Here is a 24,234-nt window from a genome sequence, read left to right on the forward strand (position 1 = left end):
GTGACACCGGCTGAGATACTGTTACTCTTCCCAGAATGGGTGATGTGTTTTATATTATTTCTCTTGGATTTATTAAGCATTATGTAACCGGCTAACCAATCCCGCATGCGACGCAATCGCGGCTGATTTCATGTCAGTGGAAAGTAAACAAAAAAAAATGTTCTGAAGTGGCTGAGCTGAAATTCATTTCCACATGCAAAGCAATTCCTGGAGGATCTTCCCCATCTCCACGCGGCTACTTTGCATCCAAGCTCTCATGCAACCCGTTAGAGAAGAGTTATGGAACAATTGCATGTTGTACATGACAGGGTGTTACAAGAAAATCCTCTGTCTTTACTCCCTACATGAAATTATTAAGATAAAGTTTATTTTACTTAATTATTTTTAAGCATCTTTGTGGATTTCTGCTGCTCCTTGAAACGTGTTACGCTTGCATATTGTTTGTCTTTTAGCTGGACAAACTCCTTCAAACGTGAAAATTACTCGCCAAAGAAAGTTTGGCATTAAAGTTTGAAAAACAAAGCAAGCCAGCCCTGCAGTGCTGGGGTCCCGAAGCCCAGCAGGACCCAAAACAGCACGATGGGGAGGATGTTCTGCCCTTGCTCAGCTTTAGAAGGACTGTAAGTACCAGGTGAGGCAAAAACTATACCCCCATTAGACTCTGGACTCAAGCTCTTCCAGGAGCACTCTTCTTTCTGGTGTTACGGACAGCGTCCTTCCCATTAACATCAGTTTGCACCCTGAGACGTTGAGCTGAGGATCGAGGAACACGGAATGGATGGAACACAGACCTAGTGACCCTGTGCCATTTTGTTTGTTTTTCTCAGTGTCTTTGAAAATGAAAATGTTGTATTTCTGAATCCATTTCGCCGATGCACTTAACCTTCACTGAAACATCAGTAAAGCCAGTGACTGGAGGATGCCCGTTTGCATGTTATTTGCATTATTTTGCAGGGAGCCCCTAAGGCACCCAAGCACCTGCTTCATCCGGGCAAGTAGCTAAGTCCAAGTTAAGCTGAACTGCTGAGTTAGTCCTGGCTGGGCTGATGGATCATGTAACAGCATTTGCCACTTGCCAGGCTGCAATTTGAACACAAAGGTGGCACCACGCTGTGATCCCAGGGGCAGACGACGGGTTGTAAAGGGGCAGGACAGGACAGGACAGAAGGCAATGCTGGTGGGCAAGTTCACAGCTCCGCGTGGGTGTCACCACTGCACCCAGCCTTGTGCCGACTCACTAGATGAGCAAAGTTGACCTAAAACCAGGAGGGAACCCACAAGTTTGGGTTTTGTCTGCTGTTCTGGAGGCTCACGTATCCCCTCGGGAGATGAGCAGGGATGCACCCACATTTTCATTGAAAAGATGGACTGAGGGAGGTTGAAGGTTAGCTCAGGAGTCCCTCAAGTCACACAGGACAGCAGCTTAACACAGGGTTTTTTCACTCCCTAAGTGCCAAGTGTGTGCTGGCTGTTGCGGGTTGCTGTGTAATTACGGCTGGTACCTCCAGAGCTGTTACCATGCCAGGCAAAAACTGCCCTGGCAGACAAAAGCAGTTGTGAGTTTGCCTGGTAATAACTGTACTTATCCCATTAGGCATTTGGCAGCTGCTGGTTAAGTACTGGGCTATGAATGTCAAATGTGAGGAGATATGATGGAAACCAAGGCTCGTGGCCAACCTGTGTCTGAAAGTACCACACAAGATCTTGGCTGGCAACAAGTCCCTTCCATTGCACTTGCTACCCCCATTCCTTTCTCTTTCGTATCTTTTGCTGTCCTTCCTACCCACGTGTGGGATTGGAAAAGCCCTGAGAGAGCAACACAAGCCAGCAGCACAGCCTGAACAACAAGTTTGGGGTCTGGGAGGGGAAAAAAACCCACAGCCGGGGGTCAGCCCAAGTCAAAACCGTATATACACCCAGTCCCGTGTGGTTGCCTCCACCAGCATCACACCATGACCCCACCACCACAGCAACTCCCACCAGCCCAGACGGCGCGCGAGGGGAACGTGCCATTTCTCTTCATCGGACGGAAAGCAGAGCAATTTATTCAGGGTCTGGGGAGGGGGAAAAACCGCTGAGTACAATGTTCATAAGCAATTTTAGCAGCTCTGCCAGCGCCTCTGCTTATCTGGGGCTTTGCAGGGTAAAGCAATGCATTAGCATATGCTCGGCATGGAGTGCATAGGCTGCCAGTGAGGTTTGCAGAGGGCTAAGCTAGCACATCCCCTGTGAAAAGTGCCTTCTGATGATTTGGGATTCGCATGCCATGTTTTCAGAGGGCTCTGACATTTCAGCCCTGTGAAGAGCGCTTTGCAGTGGTCTGGTTTTGACTAAATCCTGGTCTTAAAAATGAGTCCCTTCTTCCCGCCTCCCACGCTGCTTGGGAGAAGGAGTCACAGCCTGGGCACGCACGGGTGGTTTGAGCTCATCTTGTCCCAGCTCATTGAAGAAATTGCTGAGGATTTAACAGCACTTGCAGGTCTGGGAGCTGAACAGCAGAAGGTAAGAGTCGACCAACTCCACAATGCTGTTGCTCTTGTTTCTCCAGAGCTACCAACAGTCTATCCTATATCCTATTTAACTGCAGCTTCTGCATCTCATTCTCAGGAAGATGCAGCAGAGATGAGTCCCCCTCTCTACATAGAAAAAGCAGCAGCAATGAACCTAACAGCAAAAGCAAGTGAGCTGCAAGTTGGTTGCAGACATTGCTCTGTCTTAACTACTGCAATTCAAGTAAAACGACTGCACAGCAGGGTTTTTTTTTACTATTATCATCATATTATACTCTGGAATTCAGTTTTGTGTATATTTTTCAGGCTCTGCAGGAATCCTGGATCTCCGTGAATAGATGGAATTGAAATTTAAAGATATCGTCCAAATAGGTAAACATGTCAGAAACATTATCTGGGTCACATTTGGGCAACAGGATTTGCTCTGTTTTAAGTGCAAATGGTTTACTGATGATTTAGATGAACTTCCTGAGGAGTGTTTGAAATTCCTGGCACACACGTTCGATTTACCATCTGCTAGAAGGGCTTTGATGAGCCCACAAAGAGATGTTAGACTGGAGCTGCTCTTCATCTCTCAGGTGGAATTTTTGTGATTGACTAGTTTGTATTTTTCTGTGTTTGTATTATTCTGATTCCCAAGGAGAAGCGGGGCTTGCAAGGGACTGTGCGATGAGCTGCCGGGGCAGAGATGTGCTGTTAACTCTCCATCAATGTGCTGTCATCAAGTCGTTCCAGCACTGCTCGTTCTTTATGTCTGCTAAAATTATTACATAGAGTTGAGTTTTGCCCTCATTTAGGCCGGATCGAACAGTAATTAAGTAATTTATGCTGTCAGAGGGACTTGAACTTGAGGCTAGCCTGGATTACAGACACTAAAAACTTTCTCACTTCTCCTAGTGTCCCACATTTAGCATATAAATAGATGGTGTGTTCTTGTCTTTCATTTCTTGATGTCTTAAAAAAAAATCTTTTAAGGAGCTTGTGTTGTAACCTCCCCAAAAGCACTGCCCAATGGGGTTGAATTCAACTCAAATATTTTCCATTCTTCTAAAGCAGAAGAGAGCTATGGCAGGAGGGCAGAGGGAGCAGGTTTTTGGAAAAGAATTTTTGCAGGAATGGAACCAAGAGTCCCGTTGACAGGGCCTGAAGTGTTTTTTCTCCGCACGTGAAAGTAACAGGAGCTTGCATGTCTGTGTGATGCCTCTCAAGAGATCCCTCTTGCAGGAGAAGGAGAGGGTTCCCGCAGGTCCCAGCCCTTGGGCAGAGCTGCAGCACAGCTCCAGGGAACCTCGGCAGCTGGAGAGGACGAGGTGCGGGGGGCAAAGCTGCTCCTCCAGCATGGAGGAACAGCCAAAGAGGGGAATGTTCTCTGTTCACCATCTCCCACTCCGAGATCTCATCATTTTGCAGGAGCGCATTGCCTTTCCAACTCAGCGTCCTGCCCCAGGATACCTGCTGAAACATGCTACGGTCTGACTATCACTGAGCAATACTTCTGCCCAAGAGCTGCCTCCCAAGCCGCAGCCTGTTGCAGAGGTAATAGCCCTGGCAAGGGTGAAAGAAAAGCTTGGCCGCTTGTGACGCTATTCTACAAACAGGTGAGCGCAGGGCAAATATACAAAACCAGAGTAAATGTGTGCTAAGGAGTTTTCACCCCCAAGAAAATAGCCTCTGCCTCTGGCGGGAATGTCTGCGACCATTTTCTACCGCTGAGTGCCTTCTGACATATTAAAGACATGGCAGGAACTGAGCTCCCAGGGGATCCATTGGTCTTATTTCTGTGGACGCTTGTACCCTGGGTCTATTTGAAGAAGGATGATTCATTCAACTGCTCGTTGCTTATGGCTCTGTGTGTCACTTCCCATTGTAAGAAGAAGGGTCTTGTTTGCTATCGTGGACTGGTTGGGGCTAATTTTGGGATAGACCTAGCTTGGAAAAAATGCTTTACGCAGCAAGACAGCAGCTGATTCAGTTTCTTCCATGCTGGATGCTGGTGTTTAGAGTCTCCCAAGCCGGCAGTTTTATCAAGTAACATCAGACAGATGTTCCTCATCGTGTCCCAGCTGCATTGACTGGCGACCTGCTCTGTCAAACACTTGTCAGGGGACACAGGCATTCATTCTGCACGGGTGGCATTTTATTAAACGATCCCCCTGAAAAGAGCAATGGATCTTTTTAAAGAAATATCTATACCAGTATTAATTGTAAAGACGCCAGAAGCGTTTGTAGTCAGGGCACTCCCAAGAACCATTCCTGGGAAGGGGTCTGAGTTCCTGATTTTGCAGGAAAAGAGAAGAAATTCTTCTCTGGATTTCCAGTGCCAGGCACGGTATGAATTCACTTTGGCAGTATCGCCTTTCTGATGGGGTGCATGGTGCCCCAAGGCGATGCAGGACACAGCCAAGCTTTCTGGTTTGGGATGGCTGAAGTGAGAAGGGATCAGTATCAAAATCTCAGGGTTTTGCATTGTTGATCTAAGGAAAAGGCCCCTCTTAGTGGTGTAACAACCAGCAGGCCAGGAACTTCAGCAGACGTCTCTGAGCCTCCCAGAATCAAAGATATAAAAAAAGTGTGTTGTTCCCAGAGGGACTACCCTCACGAGGGTGTTGGGGGAACTGAAAAGATTAGGAGATGCTCAGATATTGGGGCAAGAAGATGCCTTATCAATGATCGGATGTCATCAGTCGGTGTCACCTCAGGTGATTTCTTCAGGGCTCAGCCGTGCCCGGACCCCAGACCAGGGCAATAAGCCAGCCCTGTTGCAGAATGCCATGCTTGCGCTGGTTCTAATTGCTGGGACAAGCTCATCAGCACTGCTTTGCATGCAGGGCATGTATTAGGGTGTGATGGTCCCTGGTGCATGGACTCTCTGGCTCCCAGGCATGGGCATCATATGCTGCAAGGGGAGGACAACAGCTCTTTGCAGGCTGAGTGAAGGTAGGCAGACGTTTCCTTCAGATGCCTTCAGGCCTCATCAGTGCTGACTCTGGAGCCATGGTGGAAGCTGCTGAGGATGGTTTTCTTTGGACCTCTGCTCACCCAGAAGAGCTGGAGTTTTGGACCCAGCAGAAAGTAAACAACATGGAGCTAAAGGGAACGTCTCCACCCGCAGCGTGGCAAGGTGAGAGGTCTTGCTGCAGGGAGCATGTCCGGTATGATGCTGCTTCAACCGCTTCTTTGAGAGTCGTGGCCAAGTCGTGGGTTGAGCTGGTAGGCAGGACTCTGCAAAGTGACACCCAGCAGCTGCCACCACTGGAGCTGCGCATCAGCTCCTCATTACAGCAAATCACACACCGGAAATGTTGAAAACATCTTTTTTTTTTTCTTTTAGTTTATTTTAATCTTGAATCCAGATGTAAATAATCCTGTCTAGTCAAGGGTAACCCTTGGGTTGAGATATATCCTCAGAGCTGCTAGAATCCACGTGGGCAATAGCCCTCCATCCTGCAGTGTACAGCTGGATACATTAATTGCCCCAACGCCAAGATGCATTTGCTATAGTATAAATCAGCTGTCATTTGTCAGGCGTGTTCCTGGCTTATCAATGGGAAGCAAAACACTGCAATGGAACAGCTCCATGAAAGGGTAAGTCCTAGAGCAGCATAATTGGTGGGAGCATGGGCTGCAGAGGGGATTGCACGATAAGCAGGCTCTCCCACTTCTCCTAAAACCTTGATAGCTACCAGCAGCTGGCAGGAGAGTTTCAGCCCTACATGGGCTGTAACAAAAAGATGAACCAACTGACAAACGAGAAATATGACTCTGATGGATGTTACAGATCCTTTCCAGAGCCGGGATCACAATGGTCATCTCTGAATTCAGGGATGTGCATGCGAGCAGGGCCAAGACAGCTTTCAGCCACCCCTTCATTTCCCCCTGAAGATCCCTAAGGAAATGTTATCCCACAGTTGGGGTCCAGCACGGAGATAATGTAGCTGTAATCCACAGGTTTGATAAGGCAGGCAGCCATCAGTGGTGTTATCTCCCCTCTACGTGGAGGCCCCTTCCAGCGCAAGGCTTTCACTTGGCACACAGCGCTAAACACTGGATCTGGAAAGAGCAAAGTGTGTGGGAGCTGCTGATTTTGTCTCCTTGGTGGGACTGTTTTTTTTTAATAAAAAGATCAGATGTTGCGCTTCCTTGAAAACATGACAATCTATGGGAGAGTTCATTAGTTTATGGCAAGTTGCAACACTGTGGAGCCTGGCTGAAAGCAAATGTTATTGCAAAGAGTTATCACTAAGGGGAGAGGAAAATAATGTCCTGAGGAAATAAACTCGACAGAGCAGAACGTGGAACAATATAAAGCTGTGGAGGACAGGCAGTAGAGTTGAATACTTTCTCAGAATAAAAGCCCCCAGTCACCTGTTTTTAATGCCAATGTTTGCTTTCTGCATATTCGGTGAATATGTGGGATACATCTGTTCAGGACTCCATCTCTAATGGGAGTAACAAGTATCATGATTGCAGCTGGCTGAACTTTTTTACTACTAGTACACAAAAAATGTCTTTGTGACCATCATTGAATAGTGATAACACCAGTAAAACACCAGTAAAAAAATCAGCTTTTTTTTTTTTTTTTTAGAAAATGATGTGTTTTAATTTCAAGTTCCATGGAATTATACTTCAAAAATGACTTTCCTCCACAAAGAAGTCCCCTGCCTAAAATACAGATCTGAGCTGCTTTAATGATGACCAGCCTGTCTCCAGTCTGAGAAAAGCTGGAGATGCAAGGGGAGAGGAAATGCCTGCTTTCATAAATCTGACATAGCTGTACACTGCCAGCTTTCTTAGCCTTCAGTTAGTCTAACTTACACCAAGGGCTGAAACTGTATTATCAGGTTTGGAGAAGTGTAAAGGTGAATTCGAAATAATGCATCACTTTCCTTGCTGAGTTTCATGCCACTCGCAACACTGCAGAGGTTTTGCACTGTCAGGGTTTTTTCTTGTGCTTTCCCCTTTTATTTCCTAACTGGAGAATTTGTTGCAACTTTGTTCTTATTCAGGCTGGTGGTAGGATGTATAAGTTTCTCCTTCAGGCAGTGGGATGCTGCGCCTGCTCCCAACCCAGCTACCTACCCCCAGCCAGCGTGGGGCCCTTGCAGCCCCTCGGTTTGTTTTGAGGGTGATGATAATTTCTTCCTTGGTGTTTTGGCTGTCTTAAAACAACACCAAAGCAAAATATGATGCTACTTGAGAAGGATTGTCATAACCAATCCTGCAGCCATGTGTCCCAAGCTGGGCAGCACCCACCTCCCTAGTCTGGGAGAAGAGGTCTGCTCTGCCCCTACAGCTCGGCCTTGGACCTGCAAAGCCCCTTTCTGCAAATGGATTTATTTGCCAGTGAAACAGAGGGTGACTCTTCCTTCATCCTCTTCCTTCCCTCGTCCTCTCACCAGCTCAGTTTTCACTCCTTGCTCCTGAAGCGTGTGTGCGTTGGTGTTGGGGTGCAATCCCAATAGCTCCCCTGCCTGAGGAGCAGGCTGGCATTTCGGTGGCAGTACGACTGGTTTTAGCTCTGGTGACCTTAGAAATAAGAGGCCAACTTCTTGAGTGAGCTGCCTGAGGAGCCTGGGATAGGTCAGAGATTTCTTGAGCAGATCAAAAGCCAGAGATGTTTTTCTGACAGCCCTGGAGCTCCCTGTCATGATTTATGAATTATATACTCTCTATATATTTAGCTGAAGAGGCTCACTGGGGGAACAGGGGCTGGTTTGTGCAAGCAGAAAAGAGCATGTGGCTTCAAAGAGCCACCACCTACCAAGAGATACCCCCTCGAACGCGCTATCTGCAGAGCCGTCAAAGTGCCTTGAGGTACAGTGGCAAAGGGAGCCCAGGAGACTCAGAGCAAAAAATGTCAGGATATTTTAGAGGGCTAGCATTTTAATGGAAGACCGAGTTATGGGGAAGCGGACCCAAAGCCCAGGAGCTGGGAGCTCTGGACTCAGGGTAGCAGACCTGCAACCTTCCCTTGTTTCACAAATCCTCTTTCTCTTTCTTTGGAGCTTCAGCAGATCCCATGGGGTACAGCTCTCCCTTGGTAAGTGCTACGTGCCCTGGCAGATGTTGAGTTTCTTGTCCTCATTTGGAGGTTGGATGCCCAAAGGCACTCTGCGGGGCTCCTGGGGCTCTTCACGCCCCGACAGCTGTCGTCACACCAGTGACACTTAGCTCATGTTCTTGAGGTTGTCTCAACAGCTCAGAGAGTTGTGATGCTTTTCTCTCCTCTCCGTGAGACGAGATTTTGCTCAGCCCCATGTTTGCATGGCCTGACCTGAGCCCTATTCTTGACAGACAGAGCATGAGGGAGACTTTCCCGATTCTGACACAAAACAGGGCAGGAAAACTCCTAATTATTAACTTTAAGGCCAGGGTGTTCCATGTGCACAATACAGTAATCCTGATATCAAGTCCGTAGCTTCTGAATGGGTTATAGTTTACTGAGCAGATAGTCTTGCAGTCTTGAAGGCTTTGAGCAACAAAAATCCACCACATCCTGAGCCTGAGTAATTACCTACTGGAACAACTTTACCGTGTTGTGCTCTAACACAAAAGTGCCCGGTTTCAGCTTCCAGCATGTATATCTTGGTTTTGCTCTGTCCCATAGAAGAGAAAGCCGTCTGCCAGAAAGCATCTCTGCAGGACCTGGTTATGGATGATGACTAGCTCACCTCCCAGCTCTCTCCCGGCCAAACTAAAGGCGGCCTTCAGTCCCCCCACTGTAAGACAGGTTTTCCAGTCCTGAACGATCCCTGTATTTTTTTGTCCTGGGCTAGTTAAATCCAGAACTGTGCCAGCTCCCTGCCCTGGAAGGATTCCCTGCTCCCGTGTGAGGGTTTGTGTTAGCAGTGGTGCAACTGCAGCTGCTGTCTACACCTTCTGCTGAGAAAGCCATGTAAAAATGCTGCCCTCCAGCAGCCACTGCCACTGGGGAGAAGTTTAAGGGTAGATATTTTGAAGCCTCGCTAGGGCTGGCCAGGGAGAATTAGGGCAATCCAATAGCTGAAATTTCAGCGGTCTGTCAGACTACAGTCCTTTTTTCATAGAATGGTTTGGGTTGGAACAGACCTTAAAGATCATCTGGTTTGCCATCGCGTATGGACAAAAGCGGTCAGATGTGCTGCCTGATGACCACTCAACCATGTTTGTTATTAAAGTGTTAGAGACGGGCAGTGTGGAGCACCAGCTGGGGTCTCTGCTGCCCCGGTGTAAACTCTTAGGGAGAGCAGCAAAGTAAGTCCCTAAAGATGCTTATCTGGAGTTATTCTGGGATACCTGAGATGCAGGTATGGGCCATGTTCTGTATGGCAAGTCTTAAATCTCTGTGCTGAGAGGAGCAACTTTGCTGCTGTCACCAAGCTAGTGCTGTCACTCTTTAAAGAGAGGCTGGATAAGCGGTGGGATTTGTTTCTTGAAGAACAGCTGAAAGTGTATTTTCTGTCAATTTGGGGAACTTGCTGTTCCCTTCTCTCTTAATGTCAACGCAAAGCGGGCTCCCAGGGTACTTTTACTGTCTCAGAATGACTGTAGGGTCAGTCTTAACACTATATGCAAGAGAAGTGGATGTAGCCCCAGAAAACATATATCACTGTTGAGCTGAATCACAGAGAGCAAGCCTTGGCTTATTTTTTTTTTCCCCATACGGAGGCAAATTTTGTCATCATATCACTCACGTAACCTTTCAGATGAACTTAGTAATCATGATATGTTTTGGTTTGGCTTCTTTCAGATTAAAACCTTGCCTTTCAGAAACCACACTTTAGGTTATTATCTACAATAATGAAGGTTATATATTGCCACAACTTTTTGAAAAATTAGCCCGACCTTATGTCCTAAATCCCCCCGTCTGAGTCTTCTGTGCTTCAACAGTTGCACCAAGGCTTGTATTTGCCTACACCCAAATTACCATCCGATCATATTCTTTCATTCCCTATTCCTGTAGATAGGGGGACCCATGTAAAATGAATGCAGATACAGATCCCTGCCCCCAGTTATTTCATTTGGATGCAAAAATACTGGAATTATAATCCTCTTTCTTCATCGCTTTGAGCAAAAAGCAATTTTAGTTGCATTGAAATTTCTGTAGTGAGGGGAATGGGTCTGTGTTTGTAAAAGAGTTCACTGTAAAAAGTGCCATTGTTCATGAAAATATATAAATATACGCTATATAGGGATATATGCATGTATACACATACCTAGGCACTGTATATACAGAAAGACACACACACATACTTAGGAGATGTGTATATAACACTCACTTATATACAAATCTATTCCCTGTTATGAAGCAATCATCAAGATATAAACAAGAGAAGTTAAACCATGGATGGGCACATTTTCAAGTGCTGCTGGAGGGTTTTATCTACAGTATTGAAGAAGTGTTATCAAAACCTAAACAGGGCACTTATTACAAAGAAATCTTTACGTAAGTGCTGGAAAGGTTTGCTGAATAACCAGATGTTGTTGCAAAGACACTTCTCCTCCCCCTCTCCCCACTTCTTTCCTTCTTTAATAGTTCGATTAATTCTGCGCATAAACCGGGGCTGATAAAAGTTCTAAGCCGCAAACTTCACCACATCTGGACACTGTCGAAGCCAGATCGTTCAGCGGTGCACTTCAGTTGCTTTTAATCTCCTTCAATAAAATAAAAACTTCCAACAAGTAATGCTGACCTATATATATTTTTGCGCTGTAAACACTGACATCTGCAAGCTGCTCCAAGCGAGCACACAGCACTTTCCACCAAGGCAATCGCTCGCCCTTCGCCGTAAGAGAAATACGCAGCTGATGGAGTTGTAGCAGTGTATTCTGCTAAACTCTCAGCTATTTCCAATCCTCTGGCTAATTGCTGTCAGGGGAGAAATCAAAGATTAGCTATTTTGCTGAAGGAAGGAAAAATAAACGACCTCTTGGAGTATGTTGCTTAACATTGTCTAACCAGAAACGTTTTTCTACTCACAGAAGGAGAGCAGCAGTAAGGAAAGCAGACCCGGTCTCCTCCAGTAACCCATTTTCTGGATCCTGCCAGCGACCAGAAGCCCGGCTTCACGGCGCTGACCAATTCATCTTCCCTCGGTGCGGCCAGTCTCCTGCGTTTCTGCTGTCAAGCCCGGAGCCCCGAGTTTGCAAGGCTCCCAGCTAGGCTTGCTGGGAAGGCGGATCCAGCCGCTAAAGCCCAGCTGTGTGTGGGGTCCGCCCAGGAACTGCAGTTTATGAACAAACTAAGCCTGACTCTCCTCTCGAATTATATACAAATATGGGAGGGGGGAGCCGGGGGAAGAAGCCTGGCTCCGAGAAAAAGAGTTCGATTTTTTTTTTTTTTTTTTTTTCCGATGACAACGCAGAGCTGCTCCCAGCTCCGTACGGCCCAAGGATCTTTGAAGGGGACCTAATGTCTGCTGCATGCATCTAATCAAAAAGGCATGGGTACTCCTGCATGCCTCTTTCATCTGAATAAAACACGGAAGGTAACGCTTCAATATGTTGAGCTGCCATTAATTCTCTACTTTCTCCCCTCCTTTTAGAAATTAACTCTATCTTTCAAGTAAGCCTCAATGGGCTATATTTTTAATAGGGATAATTAGAAGTTTTAGGGCAGCTTTTTCAGAAAGACCACATCAATATGAGCTTAGCCTAAAGTAGGTGCTTGCGACCCATTAAAGCAGTGGGATTTAAACATATATGTTTTCCTGAATCAGGGCCTAAAATAATAACATAGGGCATTTAAATAGCTGCTTTCTCCCCAAGATCTCAAACTGCTTTACAAAAACTTGTAAGAAATATTATCCCACTTACAAATGGGAAACTGTGAAACGTAGCAGAAATCTGACTTGCCTTGGTTGTTAACTCAATCAGTCAGTGGCAAAAGGAGGAGTAAAATCCTCAAACTCTTGCCCTATGATCTACCCCAATCCTTCAGATTGCATTAAAATGACGATCAGTGTACTCGAGTGTGGCAGAGAAAGAGATGTTGTTATTAAGGCTTTTTGCAGCCAAAATGCCTGCCCTAAGGTGAGGCTAATTTTTTATAGTTATTGATAAATATAACAATTAGTTTTTAATGCATACACAGCATTCTAACTCAGTGAATCTCCAGCTTTTTATTTACCCATTTTACAATTCATCTTTTAGTTCATTAATCAGCATGTGGTAGATATGAGATGTATCTGTATATGCCTGTGTGTGTACCAGTAAGCATTTTGCTCTGTTGGACTTGAAGGTCCTTTCTTTGTATGAATCTTTCCTATAAACTGCACCCACTTCTTCTGTAAACTATTTATATAAACTATTCTGTTAGGGAGTTAAGTAATGGTATCTCTTTTCCCTTCTTCTGTATTTGAAAAGGAAAAAGGGGAGGTGGTCGATGAGGCACAGACACAGCTGATAAGCATAAAGCGTGTCTCCTATGCCATGGCTCCACAAGCATGCCTCTGCAGAGAGTTGCTTGGTCTGCTCCGACTTGCTTCAGCGTGCCCAGCTGCAAGCCAGCTTAGCCTGTCCTCCATGGAGAAATGGCTGTATGTCCCTGGGGTAAGAGAGCAGAAAGCTAGGTGGATGCCCGAAGGGAAGATACCACCTGGGGTACAGAGAACGTATCTGGAAGGACGAGCCTAGAAAGGTTTGCCTGACCGGGGGAGCTGCCTCTTGCTCACAGCCCAGGAGAACATCGGCTCAAGTCCTAGGCAAGGTGCAACATTGGTCTCCCTCGCTTGGCTGTCTTTACATCAAACTGGGCGTCTTTCTATGTGCTATGTAGTATTAATCAAGAAGAGATGGGTTGGCCTGGGTTGCAACAGCTGAGGTATGGCCTTTGAGGGCTAAAGACGAGCAAATGTTTAGCAAACTTTCAGAAAGACATTATTTTCAAATAAGCCTCTTGAAACTGCTCTGTGCACAGTTGGGTGACCTGCCAACTCTCCTCTTTCTAATTCAGAGCATTTCAAAATGCCCGCAGATCACTCAGACTGCCAGTTGGATTTTCAGATGTGAGCCCTTCTGTGTGTTACAAGACAGCTGGATAAGGCTTGTGTTAGGAACGTCACAGGTTATTCACGATCCATGGGAGCCCTCTTTAAAATCAGGAAGAATCCCCCGCTGCCTATGTAAGTCAGAGAGAAATAATGTCCCCAGCAGGAGCCCGGAGGGGCTTTAAACAACGGTGGACATTGACAAAACACACTGCGTGACTTGGAAGTGCAAGGGAAGCAAGGGATATTATTTTTTGTGGCAGAACCTGGGAAGGCAGCAGGAAACCTGCACAACGTCCCTGCAGCCAGGGACGCCGAGCCACAGGAGCTGCGTTTTCAAAAAACCCAGGCAATCCCAAACAACTTCTGGGCCAAACCGAACCCTGTAAAATGCTTCATCCTATCTACAGAATAATCTTAGGGGGAGATTTGGGGCCAAAGCTCACTGAAATGAGAGGAAAGGCCGTAGTTGTCCCATGTGATGCCATCTTTACAAGGCAGTTAGGTTTCTACAGGAAACTCTGCAAGGGGAAGCTTTTGGGGAGCGGTGCTCGTCCTGCTCTTCCTAAACAGCTGTACTTATTTCTAGACAATGTTAGACCCGCTGCTTGGTAAAACATGGTGTCGTGGTGATCTGGGCGAGGGTTTGCTTTCCATAAACCGGCTGCTGGGTTCTGCAGGCTGCTTTCTGCACAGAGGGGACCTGTCTGTTCAGCCCTTGCTGTATGTAAGATTGCACAGAGCTAGAGGTACCCTCCGGTAACCTGTATTTTCAGTCCGCTGACCTGAGGCTATTGTAAGCAAGGCTCATCTGCAAAATAGGAAGAATATGAGGCTGGGAGCTTGTTTCATTCCTAACACTATGGCGTGAGTCACCCCAGGTTGAGCGGGGAGCCATGCAGCATGTGCCCCACTGACCTGGGCTTTTCTCTGACCCACAGTGCTGTTCTGGAGCCCCTGCTTATTTTTCAGACCTTATCCAAGGAAAAAATGCAAACTAAAAATCCACCAAAGTTACTTAGGGAAAAGTGAGTAAGAACTCTGGGATTTAGCCTAAAGTGTCTAAACTCACATTACAGAGCTTTGCTTCCACAGGAGAACACAGTGACCTTTGGAGTAAGGCACTGGGGAGGAAGAAGAGATAAATGGTTATTTTTATTGTTGGCTTGTTTATTCCTTTTGGTGTAAATTCCCCTGCTCCTCTATTAGCGGTCTGGACAGCCTCATAACTCAAGACACACTGAAGGCTGGATTTAGGCTGAGGAACGTAAGGTCTCTGCAGGGTGATTTTTAAGTTGCATTGTGGGAGCAGTTTTCCCAAAGTTCTCGTTTAGGAGCTGAAAGATATTTACTAGAGAAGTAAAATAAAACTTTGGACACCTGAAACAATATAGCGTGTATTTAAACGAAGGTTTCAAACAGCCTGGGTTTCCACGGTGGGAGGCAAGGCTCTGCAATCAGTCAATAGACCTGAAGCTCCCAACATAGGCACTAAACACCCCTGTGCAGGGTAACATCATGATGGACATGTGCCAGACCGAGGTGGGTCAAACCTCTTATTCTTCCCAGGGGCAAAGATCACCTTCATGTGAGAGGGGATGTGAAGGGAGAGAAGGGGAAGAAGGGAACCACGTAGCCATGCCCCAGACAGTGCTAACGCAAGGGCCAACGCTCCCGAGCTCCCCTCGACCTCCTCCACACCCACTAGACCCCAGAGATCATAGCGGGGGCATTGGGTTTAAAATGACTGACTACGACAAAAGGTGTTGGGTTTACTTCTACAGTCACAAGATGTTCCCTTGGCCCTCTTCATTGCTTGCACGTTACATGACTGGACTAATATCTGTTGCGTCTGCTTTGTTCTTTTTTAATCTGTTGATATCGGTAGTGATGTTGGGCTTCAGATAAGGTCCCTGAGTGTTTCTGTTGTGAAGAGGATTTGTTTTATACTTCAAAGTTTTAAAAGGCAGGTCTAAGGAAAACGGCTACCTGTTAGGATCAGGAGTTAGCTTCTATTAGTGAGCACAAATCCATACTCTTAATTTATGTGCATATATTGTGTGGTTGTATTAACTACTCCCAAGCTGTCCTCGCAGTTAATTAAACCCCAGGAATTTCAGTGTCATCACTTCTGCATCTTATAGGCATGGCCTGGGTTTCACCATGCCATCAGCAACAGTTGCCTGAGAAGGACGTGCACCCTGTACTGCGGACCCAATCCAGCTGCCACCTCCATCCTGAATTCACAAGGACACTGGCTCCCGCCTGGGAGGGTCAAATAAATTCAAATGCCATTGCCTGGTGGGTGCTGCGGGTGCCTAGCGCTCCCAGGGAAAAGTTCTCATTCCCTTCTTGCTGTCGCAGTTTCATAGTGTTTCGGTGTTTGAGCTCATGTACATGTTACTATGGTTTGCACTCCCTGCTAACACCTAAGGGAAAATACCATGCCTTGACCTTTGGCATTTTCCATTATGTTGCTGCAGCTTGTCCCAGCAATGGTGTGGTAACCTGTTATGATCAGATAACACGAGGAGTGCAATCAAAGCCGGCATTGCATCCTGAGGGACACAGCTATACCTGCTTCAGGCACAGGTGGCCTTGTCTGCATTGCCACAACCACTTCTCCTTAGCCCTGCCAACTTCCCCATGCTTCTGCCTCTGAGCTAATGCTCTTTTTGGTAGCCAGGCAGGATAAATGCATCTTCTAGGTGATGCCTGACTTTTATTGGAGTCTTTCTGTAGTCCAGAAACATGGGCCTAACTTCTAACTTTTCTTAGACTCTATGCAACAGGCTCCTTGACCGAAGATACATCAAGATAAAGTAAAGGTCTAATTTGCCCATCTCTGCCATTTACAATGTTACTGAGTTGGGGGCTTTTTTTCTGTTCAATTCTGTCCCAAATGTTCTTGCTTTCTTCCTATGAAGTCTTGAGTTTTTCTCATGGCTTGCTTTGTGCTGCTTTTGAAGCCACTTTCAGTAAATTTTCTTTCATGCTACTGATGTGCTTGTACAGATTCTTTCAAAAATGTGGATCAGTTTTGGCTTTCGTGTTTGTATTCATGGATCCAGATCTGCCATTGCTGAAATGGATGGAGAGCACTGCTACCAATTTCAGACTGAGTGGGATCAGGCGATTTCCCCCACCCCAAAAGACATCCATATCTCTTTTCCACTCTCCACTTATCTTTCCATGAGTTTTTCTTTCTCTGAGTAATTACCAAAATGTCGATTTTTCTGCTGTTTAGTGGCCATTTCACACAGCCATTTAGAATGGTAGAAATATGTCTATGAGGAGCCTGGAGTCATGTGAGGAGAAGACTTCCCGTTTATTCTTTTTGAACCTACTTTTCCTCCTGCACTCTTCCATGCTGAAGCAGCTACTCATGCATTTTACTAACAATTCCTTGACATTCATTCCTCTACTGTGTTTTCTTAGGGAACCTAAGCAACTGCTGTTTTCTGCTCCATCCATCATACCAAGGACCTCACATGCAGACAGACACCAGGGTCTTCAGTGAGGATCAGCCTTTGAAGACCAAAAGCACAAGCTGGCATCGCTTCGGCTGCCGAACGCCTCCGGTTAGCAAGCACCTTCAGGTCTGAAGGAATTAGCCTGCAGAGGGAGGCATGAGCAGTTTGACAGCCTGACTCATGATCTTTGCATTATTATTATTGGTAGTGAAATTATGATAGGATCCAGGAGCCTGAACCATGAAACAGGAATGTGCTTTTGAAGGGAAACTCCCAGTCATCCCGCTTTGGCTTGTGCTACAAGGCAGTCTTAGGGCGTGCGCATGCTGGATTTTTTTCAGTAGCAGCTAAACTGGAAGATGTGAAGAGTGGCCGCCAGTCCCCGGGAGCGGGCTAGAGGCACTCTAGAAAATATCCCCTAAAATATGTATGGTGTGGATGGTGGGTCCTCAGCTCCAGCTGTTTCTCCATGAATTTACTCATACTGTACCTCACTGCTTGTGAGCACCGATGCAGCCCGACACTGCCCAGGCACATAGATGCATGTCTCTTGTCAGCAGGAATATTGGCTGGTTAACTCTCTCTTCCTGAGGTTATTGAAAGGCCATGGGTGTTGCGGGATAGATGCGAAGCATAGCCACTGCTTTAGGTATTTTCATTTAAGTTCTCAGTAGCAAAGCCATGGTTGTTGGTGGTGGTTGTATTATCATTTAATTCTAACTGCTTCTAAGAAGTTGAAGGGATGAGGAACTCTAAATGAAGTTGCTGAAAATAAGTGTTGCGACAAAGTGGAAATTATCTGAAATATTTCCCACTAAGATGGCATGTATTTTTTGTTTAAGGTGTGTTATTTGCTAGAACAGGCTGTCAAAAGATCCAAGCAGGAAAGGTAACACACATAACCTTACAAAAAGCATCAGGGAGCTAGTTATAAGGTAATATACCTTGCTTAGCTTTCTTCAGTCAAAATGCAGTTTATCCCAAGTACCAGTAGGATTAAAAAGAATGGACTTACAGGCTAGAAAAAGATGGGGTCCCTGTTTGCCAGAGACTGCCGGGAGTCAGGAACAGCTGAGGGGAGAGCAATGAGGCAGTCTGCTGCTTCTGCGTATGGTGTCATGCCTTAGAGAAAGCATACTAAAACTTGCAAAAAGGAGCATCCGTGTTTGGTGAACTTGGGGTATTGCTTTCTCTCCTGTAAGAATTGTAACTCTCTGGTAAGGAAGTCAATAGCCCTTTGATGTGAAAAGGTTGGTTTTGAGAATATCCACCTCTCTGATGACAGCTTCAGAGACTGAAGGGACTTGTAGGTAGCAGGTTGAGTTGAGCTTGCTTTCTTATGGTTGAAGAACAAGGGCCATGCTGCCTAGTGAAGAGCAGGAGAGTGTCCTGGTTGGAGTAACCTGCAGGAAATCAGACTCACCTCCTGACAAGAGGGGGTTCAAAGAGAGCCTGACTGCACTAGTGGTTGTGCCTAGCTGGGGGGGAAACACGAAAGTAGCGCGAGTCCTGGCAGTACTCCTGAAAGCAGTGCTGTGCTGGGACCACTTTGCCGTGAGAAAATACTGTTAGATCACTTTGCAGGCTGAGGTGGGGAAATGTGGCTCAGGAAGAGCACTTTGTTGGAGACTGGTGCTTATCGAAGACCTCTTCCTTGCACACTAGTTTGTCAGGATATCTCACACTCTCCTCTAAAGCCCCCCAGGCTATAATGTACGTGAGGGCTACCCAGGCTGTTGGTCATCTTGATTTGGGCACTTCTGTCATTATCCTCCTCCTACATACGTAGTGTTTTAACTCTTCTCCACATCCCTTAGTAGTATTAAGAAAATTCAAAGCTGAAAATAGTTTTTGAAATGACTGAATGTTAGACCTGCAAAATATTACTGTACGCTATTGATAATGTTGTTTCCGTAATAAAAATATTTAATACAAAGTATGATATCCTGCATGAGTTTCACATAAATATTTCCATTATATCACTGATATGGATCAGAAAAATTTCAGTATGCACATCCTGCAAATGCAAGTGTAATTGATACAAGGTATGTATCTTAATGTACATCTTGAGTAAACATAAGGAAACCATACCCTAATGGAAAACAGACTTTGTCTTACAGTGTGCAATCATGCTTTTACATCTAAACTGGACTTCAGGTTTAGAAAACAAATCTTAAATCAGTCCTATTCAGAGGACAAATCACAGTTCACATACTTGTAAAAAAATTTTGTTCTAGGAAAGCCTTTTGTGGAAAAGCTTGGGAAACTCCATCCAGCTACAGTGGTGGAGGGGTGGGAAAGGAGGGACTTGAGGTATCAGTTCAAACAATCTGAGGAAAAAGTTGAATAAACATTGAAGACAACAGAATAGAAACCAGACGCCAAATATTAATTCACGGGGTCTTCAAAGGGGATTTTGAGATTTATTTTAATTGTTGTTGAAAGAAAAAGATTAATTTTTGGATGAAAAATGCATGCAAATTCAGCTCTGGTCAACACCAGAAAAATCGTTTCCTACTCAAAGCAGAAGAAAGCAAAGAAACCTGTAATATCATCTCTTTAATCCCCTGAGGTGGCCTTTAACCAGGGTTTGAAAAGGGCAGGAAAAGAAAAAAAAGCTACATGAGAATAACAAAAAATGTACTGCTTGAATCAAAGGACATGAATGTGGTGCAAAAATAGGAAATCTCAAGGGAGTGATGTGATATGTAAACCAGAGAACAATGGGGCTGCTCCTGAGTGTCCGAAATGATGTCTGGAGTACAAGGAATAAATAGGAAGAACCTCTCCGTCCAGTTTGCTGGGCCCACAAGGACTGCGTGGGCACCACGGGGGGTCGTGAGGGAATAAATCCAAAGGCTGCGATAATGAAGGCGCATATATATAGTGTGTGTGTGTGTGTGTGATATATGAACTGATGTTCAGTAGGAGCTGTGGGGCAGACTTGCTGAACGCCTCTCCAAAAAGACGGCATAGGAATCACAGAAATGCACAGTAGGGTTTGTTCCTACTCAATGAGAAGAGACGAGACAGCTGGGGCTTTTATTAAATAAACTACAGAGGCTTCCCCAGAGCTGAACTCGGGGGATTTTAACTATTCAGGTACCTCCCGGGGAAGTGCGACGGGACGGGACACGCTTCGGGGTTAGCCGTCAGAGATGGCGGGCAGGAGAACGCCCTTCTGGACCTCGCACCGCTGCCGGGAGGGAGCCGACGGGAGGGTAAGTAAACGCCAACACAGCATGATCGAGTCCTTTGCTGCTTGTACAGGACTGAGAGTGGCGAAATAACGGGCTGGCGGCCTTTAAAAAAATAACCCGAGCTGCCTAGTGTTAGCAAACACCCTGTGGGAAAGTTAATAGCTGCTGAAAGAGACTCCATAAAACAAAATGACAAGTTGTCCTGCTACGGACGAAAGATGAGACGCGGCACGGGCGCATCAGAACCTCTTCGGTGACCCGAGCGCCGAGAGGAACAACAACAAAAATGAACCCTAGACATCAACATTTACGAGTGTATGGGTGAGGATGAGCGCCCGGGGGACGGCGGAGCTCCGTCCCTCTCCCGGACAGGAGCCTGACGATGCCTGGCTTTTGGGCGAGCGGAGCACATCTTCACCCCCCTGTCCACGAAGAGGTGCCCGCCGCCGGGTACCCAGCGAGGCAGGTTTTGGCAGAAAGGCGGGCAGGACGCCAGCAGCCTAGAAAGGGCTTAGATCGAGACGATCGGTGAGGCGGGCGGCAGCGGAGGGCCGGGGAAGGAAGGCCGAGGGCCGGCGGGCTCCGCCTCGCCTCAGCCCGCCTCGCCACAGCCCCTCGCCGGCCGCCTCACCCGGCGCCCCGGCGGCGGCTGTGGGCAGCGCCGGCCCCCGGGCGGCCGCTCGCCCCCGCCCCGGCCGCTCTCTCTAGGACCTGCGATGAGTTTGCCCGCCGGAGCCGGCCTCAGCGCCTGCGCGGAGGGAGGCGGCCGAGCCCCTTATCCCCATGGAGAGCGCCGAGGCCGAGCCGAGCGATAGCCGCCCGGAGGAGGACGGCGCCGCGCCCCGCAGCGGCCTCCCGCCTCCGGAGCAGCCCGCAGCCACGGTGAGGGTGCGGGGGGTGGCGGCGGTGGCGGCGGGGCGGCGTCCCCCCCGCCGCGGGCCGCCGGCCTTGGCACGGCCTACTCCGCCGGGGCCGAGCACCGGGCTTTCCTGAGCGTGCTGCCCGGCCGCCGGCGGCGCGGGGCGGGGAGGGGTGCGGGGCTCGGCCGGCGCGGGGAGGCCGGGGCCGGGCGGTAGCCCAGCGCTGCTCGCCGCGGCGGGAAGGGGCTACAGGTGGGACGAGCCCTCCCTCTGCCTGCCCGGGGTCGAGCCCCTGCGCGGGGCCGAGGCTGAGGCTGTGCAGCCCGACCCTCCGAGCTGCGGGGTTCTCCTTCCAGCCCCATCGTGGCCGGTGTCAGGGAGCTTTGTGCACCGTCTGCCCTCGTCCCTAGTGCCAGATTGTTATTTTTATTTATTGTTATTAGTTATCTTCTCAGTTTGCCTCCCCCTTAATTTCACAAATAAATCCCCCTCCCTGCTCAATTCGGCTGTGCCTTTCCAGGGTGGGCATGTGAGAGATTAAAAGAAAAACATCTCTGTCCGGATGTATTCTGTTTCCTGTGGAAGGGGAGAGGTGATTACGTGTGTCCCAGGTGTCCTGAGGAGGAATTCACCAGTAGTTGGGAAGCGTGTGGGTAGAAAGTACTAGGGTTGGCTTGTTTGTTTTCAAAAAAAGTTACTTTGTTACCTGTAAGAAAAAGTATTTGTCTTTTTCTGTATCTTCCCAGCTCATGATAGCTTTTGGTATCCCAAGTTGTCTGTTTGTTGACTTTGGGTTTTTTTTCCCCCAAAGCAGGTTTTCTGTTTTCATTTACAAATGTGATACAGAACATAGGTATAAAATGAAACCCTGCCAAAGCCTTTATCCTATAGAGAGCCATCTTACTTGAATGAATGTGGTGTGGGAGAAGGGAGGGCAGGGCTAGTAGTAGCCTTTGCCCTGCATGGTAATGTTACATGAATTTTTATTTTCCTCCTCTGAAAAGATGGAAGACTGTTTGGCAAAAAAAATGGAAATCACTGTTTCGGAAGCTGAAAAACGGACTGGGAGAAATGCCATGAACATACAAGAAACATACACTGCTTACCTCATTGAGACAAGGTGGGTGATGAGAGCTCACTCTCAGAGTATGTGGAGGTGCCATTCTAAACAGATTCTCCCTCCTTCCACGCCTAAAAATATTCAGGTACAGTTGATGAGAGGATTTAGCTGGTTTGTGATTTGTTATGCAGTTATCAACCTACCCTGGAGGATCTTTTCCTGTGAAAACTTGGCATCTGATCTCCAGTTCGGTACTAATGCTGGTGTTGTGTAACTGTGTACTGTAGTTCTTCATTTGGAGCTAGGTGGAAAAAATGTATGCTTGAAAGATGTTGCTTTAATATGGTGTCAACAACTGCTTGGTTGTTTCTTAGACATGGGTTGGATAAATTCATATACATATATATGAGGGCGTATGTGCAGCTTGTGTGTAACAGAGGTTGTGCACTGAGGTCTAAAGTAATGGTTAGGCTTGTTTGAGATCACAAGAATATAAAGAAGTCTCATGACTTATATCACGTGGTCAAAATTTACTGCTCCACTAGTATTTGAAGTGTTTTGCTTGATCTGATCACCACATACTCCTTGTAGATGCTCTGAGGGTTAGGGTTAATTAACTATTTCCTTCCTTCATACTAGCTTGAACTTTCACTGGAGAACTAACTGCCTTCAATCTTCTTGTGTTAACAAGATTAATAATACAAATATGGTAAACACGCTCGATACCACAAAGTCAACTTGCAATTTTAAGTATTGAGTAGTGAACAAAGCTTTAAAATATCTTCTAACTTATTGTTACTTCCGAAACAGTCACAGATGATTCCTGTTATGCAGGATCATGTTACTCAGCTGAAGCAAGAATTTCAAAATTAGACTTTATTAGGAGTTTTGTGTCTCTCTTTTTTTATATGAACAGTTTTAACCTTTGGGCCTTGCCTTGGGAATGATCTGCTGTATAGATAAAACCTTCTGAAACAAAGCAGTTGCATTTTGCAAAGGCTCTGAAGAGTTCAAATTGTAATACTGTCACATAGGTCTTCTAGTTACTGGTTAAGAGGCTTCTTGGCTTGTTTAATTGTTGAAGGTACACACCAATCACGCTGACTGCAGGCCTGCTGGGATACATTTACTATATTTTTGCTAAGCTTTAAGAATAAAATCCAAAATAGACGTACATTATATTTTTCAAATATTGTAGCTCTTTGGCAGTTGCTCAGATGTTTAAAAAAAATACTTTCACAGTTTATTGATATTAAAGCTCACATCTTCTCACATAAGTAATGTTATTTTTCTTTTAATGATATTTCTGAAGGAAAAGAGAAGAAAATCGGAATCATGGGTGTCTAACTGTGATGTGAAGTGTACTCTGGGGGCATCTTTATGCAGCCCCAGAACATGCTGACTGCATCTCCTTTCCCAGTCATCCTTACGTTACTTCAGACTCGCTCCTGCTGGTCTTTCCCAGTGGTTCTTTCATAGTGGCAAAACTGTATTTTGCTGCCCAGATTGCTTTCTTTCATTAAGATTTATTTTATTCTGTGGTCAGCAAATACCAAGACCAATTACATGTTTGTCACAGAACTATTGAAAATGTGGGTTTGTCACATCTCTAATAAAATAGGTTCTCTATTCCTTTTGCTGAGAAAGCAAAATTTCTTGCATAAATATAATTGGTGGCTATTAAATGTGCTTCCTGCTGAGCCTGTAGCTGTAGGTGGGCTTCACAGCAATTTGTCTGTGGGTAATAGGATATTTTGTAGCTGAAGAATAAAACTCAGTTTATAGTAATATAAAAGGAAGACCGCTTAATAATAGTTGCATTAGGTTTATGTGAACTGGGGTTCTGCCATTACTGCTATCTAGGATTTAATTTCAGTTTGAATTGAGGAATTGCATCTGGGTGAATAAGAGACACAAGATGGATGCAATTACAACGACTGTGTATTTGTTACAGAACAGGAGCCGAGTACCTAAACTTTTAACACGTTAGTTCCACTGGTGCTGGTGAAACTGTTCTCAAAATGCAAGTGATGGCATTGCTTCCTTTTTCTTTTCGAAATGAATTTATTACTATTCTCACATTTTCATGTGACTTTTGTTGATTCTTTTTTTTTAAGTGATATTATACCTTGATGTAGATCTGTTTCCTTGAGACAAAACAAAT

At 46.3% G+C, this 24,234-nt stretch overlaps 2 protein-coding genes and 1 long non-coding RNA gene across 6 annotated transcripts in view; 2 read left to right on the forward strand and 1 right to left on the reverse strand.

Annotated features, from left to right (window-relative positions):
• Positions 1-11,655, reverse strand: part of LOC104321397 (TGF-beta receptor type-2-like) — a 33,667-nt gene extending 22,012 nt beyond the window's left edge. For both annotated transcript variants that reach the window (XM_069780910.1, XM_069780911.1), the window contains exon 1: positions 11,470-11,655. In XM_069780910.1, the coding sequence (XP_069637011.1) occupies positions 11,470-11,521 (52 nt within the window). In that variant the 5' untranslated portion in view covers positions 11,522-11,655. The remainder of the gene's footprint in view (positions 1-11,469) is intronic.
• LOC138685047 (uncharacterized) lies at positions 955-12,815 on the forward strand. 3 transcript variants are annotated; one of them, XR_011324286.1, is made up of 4 exons: positions 955-2,502; positions 2,588-2,680; positions 2,817-2,882; positions 11,472-12,815. It is a non-coding gene; the product is annotated as an uncharacterized lncRNA (long non-coding RNA). The 3 variants fall into 3 exon arrangements; XR_011324285.1 differs by having other exon boundaries at positions 955-2,680; XR_011324284.1 differs by having other exon boundaries at positions 955-2,882.
• Positions 12,816-20,686: 7,871 nt separating this feature from the next.
• Positions 20,687-24,234, forward strand: part of SNX4 (sorting nexin 4) — a 35,584-nt gene continuing 32,036 nt past the window's right edge. The window contains 3 exon segments of the mRNA XM_069780913.1: positions 20,687-20,914; positions 20,916-21,032; positions 22,015-22,130. Coding sequence (XP_069637014.1) covers positions 20,867-20,914; positions 20,916-21,032; positions 22,015-22,130 — 281 coding nt within the window. The 5' untranslated portion in view covers positions 20,687-20,866.

Source organism: Haliaeetus albicilla, chromosome 4 (genome assembly GCF_947461875.1).
Source record: "Haliaeetus albicilla chromosome 4, bHalAlb1.1, whole genome shotgun sequence".
Lineage (NCBI taxonomy): Eukaryota > Metazoa > Chordata > Aves > Accipitriformes > Accipitridae > Haliaeetus > Haliaeetus albicilla.